The sequence below is a fragment of the Erigeron canadensis genome, chromosome 7, assembly GCF_010389155.1.
Source record: "Erigeron canadensis isolate Cc75 chromosome 7, C_canadensis_v1, whole genome shotgun sequence".
Classification (NCBI taxonomy): Eukaryota; Viridiplantae; Streptophyta; class Magnoliopsida; order Asterales; family Asteraceae; genus Erigeron; species Erigeron canadensis.
This window is the reverse complement of record NC_057767.1, coordinates 28,802,259-28,816,367: the sequence shown is the minus strand read 5'-3', so window position 1 is coordinate 28,816,367 and position 14,109 is coordinate 28,802,259. Positions and strand designations below refer to the sequence as shown.

The window sequence follows — 14,109 nt, the reverse complement described above, 5'->3', positions numbered from 1 at the left end:
TTAGAACCAATGTCGGTATCGGTATATGGAGATTATCGGTTCTGGTACCACAGAGAACCAAATAATGGACTTTTTTGAACTATGAAAAATGTAAAGTCAACGTTCATGGACTATGGGCTTTAATGAACACATCATCGTTGTTATACTGATTACGAGTAATATTAAAAAACACTATTCCGTTGAATATATCACATGACGGAATACTAGCTAATCAACCCGGGTGACTACCTGGGCATGATTAGAAAATACTTAATAACCCATACTTTAAGTTAGTAAAGTTATCCAACTTATCTCTAGCATGGTACTAACTCGTAAAAGTAGCTTAACTCAATAAAAACGATGCAGGTTGAACCACTATATATCATAAGTCAACAAAGTTATTTCAGTACTCGTTATATATCCAAATACCAAGAACCGCAAATAGTTATTACCTTAACAAAGTACTGGCAAGAAATGTCCAAATCTTCCTTTAATAGAGAGAAGATATATATGTAAAAAATTGATACATCACTGTTAGACATGATAAAGTTATTTAGTCTCTGATATGTGACCATATATAGTATATACACAAATACAATAGTCAAAATTGCAAAATACCTTTTGACACTATAAATACCATAACATTTTTTTACGCATAATTATATATTTTTCATATATCTAATAATGTATGCATACGGATACACAGTAGTTACAGCACATAGTCCACAAAAGCCATCTAAAACATTCAATTCTATGCTGCAAGAACAGTGCAAACTTAACGGAGGTTATCTATCTATTTCTTTCGTTTTCTCTTTATCTGCTTCTTTCATCCATGGACAAGCCTAACCTAGCACAACACAGGTATATAAAAATGGCTCTATCACCTTTTCCCGCACCTCTACTGAAATCCACACACAAATTTAATATAAACTATTGTTTCACTTTTCCTACGAAAAACGAAAGAAGAGGCTGATCCTTTCCCATAGATTGTGATATAAATATTGTGGCATTCAGATAATCCACCTTGATTATGACCACTGCAAATCTTATAGTATCCATCCTCTCCGGCCCCAGTCCGGTACCATGAGTTCTTGATTATCCAATATGGCTTCTCCTTAAGATAACTACATGCATAACTGGCTGATGCATTCCCAACCAAAAGAATATGTATAGTTTTTTAAGGGCAAGAACCTTCTCCAACATATGTTTTTGTATCCAAGTTGCATTGATTCCAACTACAACAACACTATAGTATTAAACTTAGAAACTTTAGAACAAAAAGAAGAAACGAAAAAGTTACTTAATGGTGATGATTTGGTAGGATAGTTGCCTATCTAGGGGGCCACGGTTGATCAAATTGACAGCAATTCGTTATTCATTTGTACTAAAGACACTGAAATTCATTACAGACGGAGCGATTTTGGATTTTGTCAAAGTGACATTTACCATCCTTTTCAGTGTAGGGGTAATCTGATTCTTTTTGAACTCCACCAGCCTTCGGTATATACTCAAATGCATAGTTCATTAGCCCACCAGTGGAGCCAGCATCACATGAATTCTTTTCGGCTCACACTGCAAACGGCATAAAGAAACGATCTTAGGCACAGACAGATTGCCGAATTTCTCGATATAGTAGAACTGGATAAACAAAGTAGGAGTTCTTTATGTAAAACAAAATAAGATCAACCATAATAACTCCAATAACACAATTAAAGACGTTAAGTAACATACCTAATGATCACAATCCACAAGTTGTCGTTCACTAAGAATAACCGATTCCCCACTTCAAAAAAGGTTATCCCTCACAATCCACGTACTCCCTTAAAGTCTTCAACGAACAAAATTACACACAAATCAATGAATAGCAACATCAAAGCATACTTAACAAAAAAAACCAAATAAAATCATCCTCTATACAAATCCAAAACCATCCCGATAAACAAATCACAAAAATCTAAAACAAACAATCACTTAAAAAGAAGCTAAAACATAACAATTAACAAAGCAATTCAGTTTGGCGTTTTAGCTTTCGTAAAACACAGTTTGCCATAATTGGGTCTCTATTTCGGGGTCTGTAAGTGTGTAAAATTGGGTCTCTAAATCTCGTTTACATCAAATATGTATTACAAATTCTCATTCTTATAACTTGATGGAATTTTAATGAAATGGTTACCTACAAAAATAGAACAAGTTTATGGGAACCTTTTAGGCCCATGGCCCTTTTTGGTATCCACATATCCCTAGCAAGAATAGTGTCAAGGTAATTCAACCACAATCTAATCCTCCTGGGTATCCCCCAAGAAGTGACGGCTGGTGGCCATCCCACCAAAGTGAGATCACCAATAATCCAAAATCCCCACAAGGCACACGCGAAAGGAGGTGTGAAGTTTATTGCATGCACTAAAAGTGATATGACAACTCATTTTTTCTTGATATATACACAATAAACACATTTAAAAAATAAGCTTAAAGGGTACATAACTACATAACGCCTACAACAATTATAATAACAGATTTGGGCCCAAATCACATAAGTAAACACCAATAGAACGATATCATCATTATATTAAATTTATTTTCTAAAAAAGACCATCAAAACTATATATGAAGCTTGAAAGTAGCGGGATTTCATTTTCTGTGAAGCTTGTAACTTACAATGCTAAATCTTTGTTTTCAATATATATAAATCAGATTTATCAGAAACCGACAAGAGAAAAATGCAGATTAAAACCCTAAATTGAAAGTTGGATACCTGATTTTGGAGTAGTTGTTGTTGGAGGTTTTTCCAGCGAGATTCCTTCAGTGAAACACATCATCAAAATCGAAATTGATATAGTAAGAAAACCCTTGAAATACCATGAAACTAACATTTGAAAATTAGAAAACTATAAAAAAAAATAGATGAAATTCTGAATTTCTGGAAAAGAAATTTCCCCTTTAATCTTAATCTTCGAGAATGAGGACATTTGGAAGATTGAATGCATAAAAGAAAAATCTTAAATAGACGGTTATATTCTTTGTTTGATTTTGTATAAGTTTTGTTATTTGTTGTGTTATGTTTTTTTGTTTGATTTTGTATCGCTTAACCTAAATTTTTGAAGTAAAGGTGAAGACTACCACTCGGCAACTTTTTAAAAGGATTTAAATTTAAGGAACCTTGCGGAAAGAGATAAGTTATCAGAGGAAGGTTATTTAAGAACTCAAAGATAAAAAAAGAATTCAAGAACAAATGTGAGCTACATATTTCTTCTATTTTTCTCTTTTTTTAATTAAATAAGAAAATTCATCTAAATTAATCAAAATGTTTTTTTATCACAAACCGTAAATCGTTAGATGAAATAAAAAGTATGGGTAGTATTAAAATTTCGTCCTCTTTCATTAGAAATGCAATTCGATATACTTTTGATGACTTTTTAATTTTTTTTCCCCCTTGTACTTGTGTACTTACACATGTGTAGGATCTTTGTTTTCATATTTAAATTAGTAAATAACTATATGTACACAACAATGAAGGTTAAAGGCGGGGCTCGTCAATCCATGGCGGAGCCATGGTGGCCAAAGGCGAAGCCCGTCAGTACATGGCGGAGCCATAGCGGCTAAGGGCGGAGCCCGTTAAGTAGCTCACCCATCACCGATCTCCCCCTATGACCTATCACCCTTTATGATCTATCACACTATGACTTATCACCCTCAATGACGTATCACCCCCACCAGCTACCCTTTATGAATATCCTTAAGTGCGAAGCCCGTTCCGAATCACAATTTTCGTTCAACCTCACATGTGCCGGTTATGTGTAAGTATCAAAAAGAAAAAGAAAATTAAAAAGTCGTCAAAAGTATATCGAATTGCATCTCTAATGAAAGATGACGAAATTTTAAGACTACCCATACTTTTTATTTCATCTAACGATTTACAGTTTTTTAGATAAATCAGAATAATTTGGATGAGTTTTCTTATTTAATTGAAGAGAAAAAAAGATAAAATAAATATATGGCTCACATTTATTCTTTGATTTTTTTTTTATTTGTGAAATCTCAAAATAACTACCCTAGGTTATCAATGGTCAAATAATATCTTTCTTATTTTAGTTGAATTAATGTTTTAGAGTCAAAACACTAACTTAGCTAAAGTTTAAACTTTTTAATATATTTTAAATAGAAGTTCAGTTTTATTAAGTTATACATATTCAACAAATTGGTTTTAGGTCATATATGGTAGTATATCACTATATTGGTTTATGGATTGTGGATAAAAACACTAACGCCGCTAAAGTTGAGTGTTTTTACCATTATGAGTAAAAGTTAAGTGATTAGAACGATTAAGATTTAGGTGCTTAAAGCGTTCGATGAAAATAAAAGTTAATGGTTAGAACAATTGTTGTTTCAAAATTTGAAATTATATTTAAAAAAATATTAGGTGATTAAGACGATTAATTGTGTCATTATTAGGTGATTAAAACATTCATTATTAACCAAAGTAATAATAATATTCTAAGTTATATACATAAACCCAAGTGTAGGCGGGTGTGAGTGAGTTCGAACTGCAGGGAACCAGTATATACATTTGAGATGATATAAATTACTTAAATATTGGTAAAAGAAATGTACGTAGCGGCAATAAAGGATCACGGGATCCACTGAATGCTCGAGAAGTGTACATCGATCCATTTGAGGATGATAGAGTCATTCTTGCATAGAAGTCAGATCGAGTTTGTTAATATGGTGACGAAGGAGATCTTAGGCTCAAGATGCTTAAATTAACGTATACAAAGACAGAAGTAAATCGACCATATTGTGTATATTTTCAAATGTTTAACACCAGTTGAATCATGGTAGAACTAAACCGATTAGGTAGAGTGTTTATGTTTGTATATATATGAATTAACATAGGGGCAGTGGAGGCCTAGAGGGTGTGTAAACCCGGTTCCCGGCCAAGGCATAAATTTTGAGAGGGCATAAATTTTTGATATATATATATATATTATATGTTAAAGGAGGTGAATATAGTGAGCAAGAAGTTACAATTGAAGGATATGCATCTCGATGTTACTATTAAAGAAATAAACAGGTTAATTCAATATTTCAAGGATTATAGAGAAACGGGATATTTAAAAGCTACTGAAGGCGCAAAGGAGATTGCTAGTGAATTGGGTATTGATCCGATATTTCCATAAAAGCGTGTGATTCAAAGGAAAAAACAGCTCTACGAGAGTTCAAGTAGCCAAGAAACTTCATTTACACCCGAAGAGAACTTTAGAGTCGGTATTTCTTGTACATTGTTGATCAAGCTCGTTTTTCACTTGAGACAAGATTTGAGCAATTCAAATAGTATGAAAAATTGTTTGGTTTTTTGTTTCCACATAACTTGAGGGAAATTGAAAATAAAGAGCTTAAGTTGTCATGTCACCTGCTTGAAAATGCACTCATGTTTGAAGAAAGATCGGATATTGAAGTTGATGAACTTTATATAGAGTTGAAGTTATTTGACACGTCACAAATTGATGAACTTCACAACCCTATAGATATTTTAAAGCGTTCGAAAGTGCTTGGTTATTTTCCAAATGCAACCACTGCATACAGAATATTGTTGACTATTTCAATCACAATTGCATCTGCAGAAAAAAGTTTTTCTAAGTTGAAGTTATTGAAATCTTATTACGATCAATAATGTCTCAAAAAAGCCTTAGTGGATTGACCATGATAGCTATTGAGAACGAAATCTTAGAGAACACAAATTGTGAAAAGCTAATTATGGTATGTAATTTTAAAATTATGTTCTTATTATGCATATATAATTTTTTGTTATAATGCTAGTTATCGTTTATAAAAAAAATGTTTATATATTTGAATTCGGCTAAAGTTAGGAGCATATTTTTCTTTGCTCAGTCAGAGTGTTAAAATTCTCAGGTTCGCCACTGCATAAGGGTTGCAAATGATGGTTTTCTCGCTAAACACAAACATGTCATATTGTCATGTCATTGAAACTTTTTTCTTTCCTTCAAAGCATAATGGATTCATTTTTCACCAAGGTCAAATATGCCCATGTTAAAACTATACATAATACTACAAAATATTTTTTAGAGTTTAGAACTTAATCAAGCTGTGTAGCTTATCCTCACACTGATTTTATTAGGTTAATAGAAATTTACACGTTTAAAATTTGAAGACATAAACTTTGAATTGAAATTATGACGTACAAATCATCTAAAATGATGTTCATGTCCATTTTTTTTTTTTTTTTTTTGTGAAACTTCAATCATTTCGTCTAATGTGCATTAGATAAAAAAAACTACTTTCAATACTTAAAATTCCCATTTCATAAATAAGATTTAATAACTTCAATTTTTTGAAAATTTTCATTTTACAAATGCTACCATAACTAGTATAGTTGGCAAAATGCCAAAATCTTGTATGTCAAGTAAAATTTCACCACCACTTTTTTGTTAAACAAACGAAATATTACGAACGTATACTAGAACGGCATCCACGCGATGCAACAGTGTAATGGTGGTAGTGGTGGTGGCGATGTAATGGCGGTGAAGAACGGTGGTGGCGCGCAGCAAGAGCGGTGGCGGAGGTGGTAGCGCTATAATGACGGTGGTGGTTGCTGACAATTATTGGTGATTGGGCTGACGGTGACGATAACGAGTAGTTTTATTATTGATGGAATATGGTTTTGATAAATTTTTTAAAATTATTTGTTGAAAATTGAAACTTAATATTAAATAAAAACCCCTTTACTTTATCTATACTTCCTTATAAAACAAACTATAAAGTTTTGATTTAGATTGTATTTGGCCCATCCAACTATTGATATATATGTTCAGATTATACATTTTTCTTTGGATATTTAAGTAGGAGCTTCATTTTTCACTTTTATCTATATCTATCAAAGTTGTGGTTATATTAATTCTTTTCTTCATAGTTTAATTTCGTTTTTCTTTGACTATGTTATACATGTTTGACAGTATCGACTGTGTCATTAATTGCTTAGTATATAAACAGTTAATGTACGGGTGATTTTTTTTAACCGTGTCATTTACGTTTAATATATTTATTATTATCTTCTAGGTTTTTGTTAGTAGATGTGAGATGGGATTAATGGATATCTGTTCTAGTCTTGACTTTTGTGGTTTATTTTTGGTCTTTAATTTATAGGGTTAAAAGTGTTTTGATTTCGTAATAAAATGCGCTGTGAATTTCTTAATAATACTCTTGATCTTTATATGCGCTGTGAATTTCTTAATAATTCTTAACATGAATTTTAGATGATTCTAATGACTTAAGGGAAAGTCGCGGCCACTTAAAACTTTCAGTATAAAGTGTGAACAAAGTTTCTTGCGATCTCTATTTTTATCTTTTTACTTGTTTCTTTGAACAATTTTCGTTGCATAGTTTTGGATGCATCATGGCTGCGTCACTATTGTCTTTATATATATGGGAAAATTTCATATATATCCTCATTTTAAACACATAATTACATATATGTCTTAGGTGTAAGTTTTTAATGCATAAATACAGATGTGGGAGTCGCTCTAAAGGGATAATTTGAGATTCTATATATTATTTTTGTTCATTCTAGAAATTTGGTTATCATTTCTGACTCAGGGGTCATTGATTTGGTTTACAATTACTATAGCTACCTAAATGGCTTATGCAATGCTTATGACACCCTTATGATACCAATTGCGACAGACCCAATTCAAAAAAGTGAAGATTGTACCAGATTCAGTAACCAGTTACAATCTCTGTTCTACAGAAGCCCAATTTGTTGTTTTAGTTTTTAGATTAGTTTCTTTAGTTTGCATATTGACCCTATGATTCTATTTATTTTTGATTGATAAATTGGATGCTTAGATTTCTTTATTGAGTACGTGCCCTTGTGTGTGATGTGGGGAGTTTTACTTACAGATAGCACCTGAAGGGAAGCCAGCAACGACTCTTAAGAGACGAATGAAATATTCTTATTATTGTTGATTATCTACTAATTTGATTTTTTGGGGTTTTGGTGAAATGGAAATAATGTGTGGTCTTTATTTTGTTGTAGCATACATTGGTGAAACAGTTTTTCCTTATGCTGTTGGAGGTACCTTTGCTGTGTCGGTAATATGGTTGAATTGATATTGATCATGTCTTCACCTTCAGCATCATCCTTATTTTGTTACAACAGAAAAGTAGAGAGGATTTCGGAAATTTAATTTTGTATTTCATATCATGTAAGTAACCTGTAACTAAGCTTAACCTATTCTAACCAACTTTCTGTTACGGCTCTGGTAATATTACAATTACAATTGTTTAATTTATGTGTCTTAAGACACATTTTCAAGTTTCCAACTAGTATTTCAATGACATTAAGTCAAAGTCAACGAATATGCCAAATACATGTTTCAAGCTTCTTTTACATCCTATTACTGCAAAAGGGCTTAACATTGTCTTTTATGTTTGGTTCTACTTGTTTTAATATTATGTTTGGCTTCTCCTGATGCATGGATCATTTATTTGCTTGAAACCATAACACAAAGTTGTTCTGTGAAGTACCATGATGGCAAATAAATTTTATATTATTAGATGCCATGTAGTGCATGTTTTTTAAACTTTTTTTAGTTGAAACATGTATTGCTTTTGATTGAGACCATGGGGCTGATGTTCAATCTTGGAAATCCTGCCATTGTTCTGTGTGGGTTAAATCAAAACGATTGTCAATTGGTTGAGTCAATGCAATATGTACTCGAAAAATCACTCTAAGTACCTGACAAATCTTTAATTAACCAAAGAGAATAGAAACCACATTTGTCCCATATGGAAATTTGAATAAAGCAACAGAATTACCAATGTATAATCAAGGTGACGATTTATACAGGTGAAATGATAATATTTTAGCTTCTCATAACCATATCGTTAAGATTGATTAGCTATTTCGGTATAAATAGCGATATACCCATGATCTACTTGTCTTTACCCTTTAACCACATTATGCTTAGAGTTGTAGTTAGTTGAGAAAATCACAAAACTCCATTTTGCCCAAATGGGGATTTTATCCTTTTTATCATGTTAAAGTGGCGGATCAAGTTCCCCATATGCATTAGTAAAAGAAGTTCACTCGTGAAGTTGGCTAGCTATAGTGGCTTTGTTTTAACTCAAAAGCCAAATCTTACTTGGTTTTGTTTGCTTTTCTTAAAAATACTAAAGAAAGGTGTTTGATACTTTTAATTCCATATGAAGAAAAAATGTCTAATCACTTTCAGGTTCATGTACATTGCATTTTTGCTATAACAAAAACATCTAATTGAATTCCACTTGATTTTGTGCTTTCATTTGTGTTGATTCTCCATTCACAATAGTATGCCTTGTTGGTGCTTACAAGTATAGCAGAAAGTTCAACGACTTCGGTCACATGAATGCAAAGGCTTTTTTAAAAAGGCCTAAAAGTTGGACATTATCACTAGCGTAGTTGCTATAGTGTCTACTTTACGAATCCATCCATTATTTTTCGAGCGTCAACTTCATACAGACCGTATGCTATTATACAAGACTTTTGTATTATAAAAGACCTGAACTTGCAATATTTAATTGTAATATATATTTTTTAACTGTAAATTTGGACCGAGACTTTTCCTATTCGACTATTCTTATAACCAACTACAATTCTAGATTTTAGGAAAACTCTTGTTTCTATTCCTAAGAGTATTTTACTCACACGAATTTCAATCTATAACACTTCAAGTCTTAAGTTTTCACAAGTACCAATTTATCTATTGATGGTTGGTTAATTATGATACCTTTTGGATGGTGCACATTGAAATTAAATCCTTGATTAATATAAGCAATACAATTAATCATTGGTAAAATAAGCAATACAAATAATCATTGGTAAAATAAGCTTATAGGGTAACCATTTAGAATCCAAGAGACACGGTTTTGCCTACTAGACAACAATCAACAAATGCTTAATGCCAAATTCCAGCCTTTGTTTTGACTTTGAGTGGTACAAAAAGCAATTCCTCCAAGACAATTGAAATTGGGCCATCCAATAAGTCCTTGGATAAAGAGGACAAATGAACATAAATAAAAGATCTAAAGGGCATCCCATGCTCTTTCTCACTTTCTTTTTCATCCTTCTTTTTTGGTTTAAAGAATCCAAAGCTTTCCATTCCAATATATGTTAAAGCCTTAAAGCACTTTCTTTCTAACACTCCAATCCAAACTTAAGTTATGCAAGTAACAACCAATATCAGACATTTTTCCAAATATATTCGCAGTAATTTTGCAAACTAAAATATAGTCGACACTCGACAATGATATCCGCATAAAATCTAGGGAAAATAATCAAAGATAATATAAGATACAAATATTGTATTCATGTTATTTTATTTGTATACATTCAATTTGTATACAAGTACTGTACTTGTATCAGTTATTCAAACTTTTCACATATTTATGTACGTGTATACAAAATAACATGATGTTCACAACTGTAAAAATAAGGGCAACGTAGTGTAAAATTCTTTTTGCTTAACGTGTATAAATTAGGTGTCGTAAATTAAGTTCATATATGGAAAAATCTAACGTCCATACAAGATAAATGAGTTGGTTATAAGGTCAGCCAAAGTTGCGAATTTTACACATCGAAAACTTTGAGCTACAATTAATAAGAGTCCAAGCAGATCTTCTGAGAAATTTATAAATTTAACATATCACAAGTTCACAACACATACATCATGTAAAAATAAAATGGCACAAGTTATATAAGCAAACAATCATACATATTACATATATATATTCCCTCTAGATTCTTACTGCGGGCAACAAGTTTTTGCAGCCACTTCAGCCTACCAACCTAATATATCCCCCAAAATTTTTAGTAAATACTTTCCAGGCATGTCTTTCCAGTCCTCCACCTTTGACATGTTAGCTTGTTTAGCCCCCCTTTTTAAAAATTAGTTGCAACCCACTAGCAAGAACAAACAACAAAGGGTAAAAGTTGTAAATTAACCAATATCCGGAAGAAATTTGGGATCATGTGTTACACTCTGAAATTCTTTCCAGAGAAAGTTTGACCAAACTGCCAATGAGCCGGAACGATGTTCCATGACGTGGAAGTGCGTCGATCACTGCCTGTGACCCTGAAGGAGAGTGCTTGACCAACTAGGACCGCATTTGATTGCCAATTTTGACCCCAGTTACGACTCATGCTCATCCAGTTGGTCTTTGTCCCTTTGACCCACACCTTTTGGATATCCCCTGCACCCGCGACGTTGCTAATCAAAACCAAGTTGAAGTAACGGTGACCGTTCAGTGTGAACCTGATCCCACCCGGCTTTCTACATGGTACCCTGTAGTAATACATTACAAACATTAAGGTTATTTTAGTCATTCTCTCAAATTAAAAAAAAAAAAAAAAGAGTATATTAAACAATATCATTTGGCTAAAATGATTTTTCTTTTTTCACTTTATACTTTTCGGTTCTAAAATAATCGTCCACTTATAAAAATATCCTAAAATATAATACACCCTCTAGTCCAATAAAATGAAACTAGCTAAAAGCATAATTTAATTACACATTTCTACGACATTGATATTGTCAAATCGATACTATAATAAACAATTATAAAGTACTTACCTACGATATGATACGGGGACAATGCCAGCCCGATACTCTGCGATTTTTAGAAACATGGGCATGGCAAGGTCAAAATGAGTACGAGGAGGGTTACACCATCCACCATTGTCATTAGGGAGTGCATAATTCGGAGGACAAAAGTTTGTAGCAGTTATAAATATTGATGGGCTGCCCGGATGGCACCATCTCGGGTCTTGGTTACACTTAATTTCGAAACACGCACCGCAACTAAACCCTTTGTTAAACAATGCCGTGCTCAATGCAGCCGTGTTCACTCCGTAACCTTGGCTATACAAATTTCCATATCCACAAGCACCTCCTAATAAAATAAAAATGTTAAATATAGTATATAATAATAATAGTTTTAAATAAGATTCTAGCTAGACAATGTGCATTTAACATTTGTACAACATAAATGTACAATGTACGTTGTGCTGACCCATCAACTTATAGGTTATGCGTTAAAGTTTAGAGAAATAAAAAATTTTAATGTGTGAATATTTTTCAATTTTAAAAATATGTGCTAAATAATGTAGGGAAATTGGAAGCATACCCATGGTACCGGAGGCATCACTGCCTCCGTAGAATGTAGCATGAGCACCTTGCCAAGAGCCACCGGCGTAATTTCCGGGGATTCTGGCATTGGCGATTGATGAAATTGAGATTATGGTGATGAATAAAATGCCAAAGGGGATACCCATGTTTTAGTCCTGTGGAAGACAGGTTACAAGGGTGGATAGAGAGAGTAAATGGTGAGTGTGGATGGAGAGAATTTGGGGGTTGTGTACGATAGTATTTATGGAGGAGAATGTGGTGGATGTCATAAAGTTATTTGACTTCTAAATTCCATTTTTGTACTACCTTTCAGACTCAAAAGAATACTAGTTGTTACTTGGGTCGGGTCGGGATGGGCTATTTGATTTATTTTTATCGGGTTAAGTTGGGTAAATAATACTCGTTCTACATCTACATGTGAGGCTAAAAGTGAATTTGTGTTATCGAATTTAAGGTGTTTGACTTTATAAGTGAACATAAACAACCCATACAGGCATACATAGACATCCCTTTTATCGATTTTGGTTTAAATTTTTCTTACAAATTTTGGATACACAAGGAATTCAAAACTTTTTTTTCTTTTTTTAACAGACTTTTTTTTTAACGCGTTGTCATATCTTATAATGATGATTAACAACCAAAATATTTAATTTGTACACATTTATTTAAGTAACAATTGACAAGAACCACATAGAGTTTACTTTTTCACTATATTTGAATTTCGTTATACACTTAGACCATCTTTAACACATCAAACTGTAATCATTATTTTTCGTAATATGGTCACTGATTAATAACATACGACAACACCACATTGTAAAACCATGTCGGATCTTGACGTGGTTTTTGGTTTCCATACCAAAATGAAGGCACAATTATTACAACTTACAAGTTACAAATGCTTTTACTTTCCATCTATAATTACTAACAAGAAAATTTGGCGGGAGTAATTAACAAAAGTTAACATCTTACTGTAAGCTTTTCAAATTAAAGGGTAAATTTAAAAAGCACTATGACCAATTTGCAATTTCATGGGACAAAACATCCGTACTATTATTGAGGCTGTCGGTACAAGTATTGAAGCACAAATTACTAGTTAGCTTTACAAAGTACGGGGCAAACGTTACCGCCAGATATAGAACCAGATTCACACTTAGCTTTATTATCAATTTTAATTTTAATTTTAAAGTATACACACCCCATGCAATAAGGACATATACTTTTTGCATTAATTCTAGTACAATAGTCAGGTTTAAAGTTGAAATTGGCGGTACTAGAGGCGTGACTAACGGACGTGATTAGAGGTATGTTGAATGATAATGGTCGTCCCATGATTAAGGAACTTTGCTTAATCTAATACGGAGTAACTTATGTTTTTCTTTTCGGTAAAGAGTATCTTGTGTTTAGCTAAGGCTTTTTGTAAAACATTAGGGGCTATTTGGTTTTTGGATTCTAAAGGATTGTTTGGTTCAAAAATTTCGATGGGCATTTGATAGAATGGAATTTTGATTTCTAGTAATGACCTAAACAATTCAAATGTTTAAAATTCAAATCAAGACGATAAAATTGCTTCTAACTTTTAACGAATTCAAGTATATAAACAATATTTGTTTATAAATAAGACTTTATAACAATAACATATAAAAAATTTTAGTTAAATATCATGGGCCATCTACAAATTCTAACAAATTTTGGTTAAATAACATTAGCATTATTTTGGTTTATATGGGATTGCATCAAAAACATTAAGTAATGAAACGGTGTCCCGGTCTATGTTAGGTGAAGGCTTTTCTAGTATCATGGGTGTCTATAATTCGTAAGGATTTTTTTTACTCTTTTTGCAATCTTGTAGTTTAAATCTTAAGAAGTATCCAAGATCTGTATTTTATTTGGTCCTCAATAATGTAGTTGTAATTGTATTGTATTTGTACTTTTTTGGGCCTTTAGGACTTTG

General features: G+C 32.5%; 1 protein-coding gene and 1 long non-coding RNA gene across 2 annotated transcripts; both read right to left on the bottom strand.

Moving 5' to 3' along the window:
- Window positions 1–598: 598 nt before the first annotated feature.
- LOC122608024 lies at window positions 599–3,061 on the bottom strand. Its single transcript, XR_006325148.1, has 3 exons — window positions 2,732–3,061; window positions 1,711–1,807; window positions 599–1,551 (listed from the first exon to the last, which is right to left on the bottom strand). It is a non-coding gene; the product is annotated as an uncharacterized LOC122608024 (long non-coding RNA).
- Window positions 3,062–10,646: 7,585 nt separating this feature from the next.
- Window positions 10,647–12,406, bottom strand: LOC122606526 (expansin-A4-like). Its single transcript, XM_043779380.1, has 3 exons — window positions 12,154–12,406; window positions 11,601–11,919; window positions 10,647–11,312 (listed from the first exon to the last, which is right to left on the bottom strand). Exons 1-3 carry the CDS (start codon window positions 12,299–12,301, stop codon window positions 11,003–11,005), a joined length of 777 nt encoding a protein of 258 aa, XP_043635315.1. The 5' UTR covers window positions 12,302–12,406; the 3' UTR covers window positions 10,647–11,002.
- Between the last annotated feature and the right edge of the window lie 1,703 nt (window positions 12,407–14,109).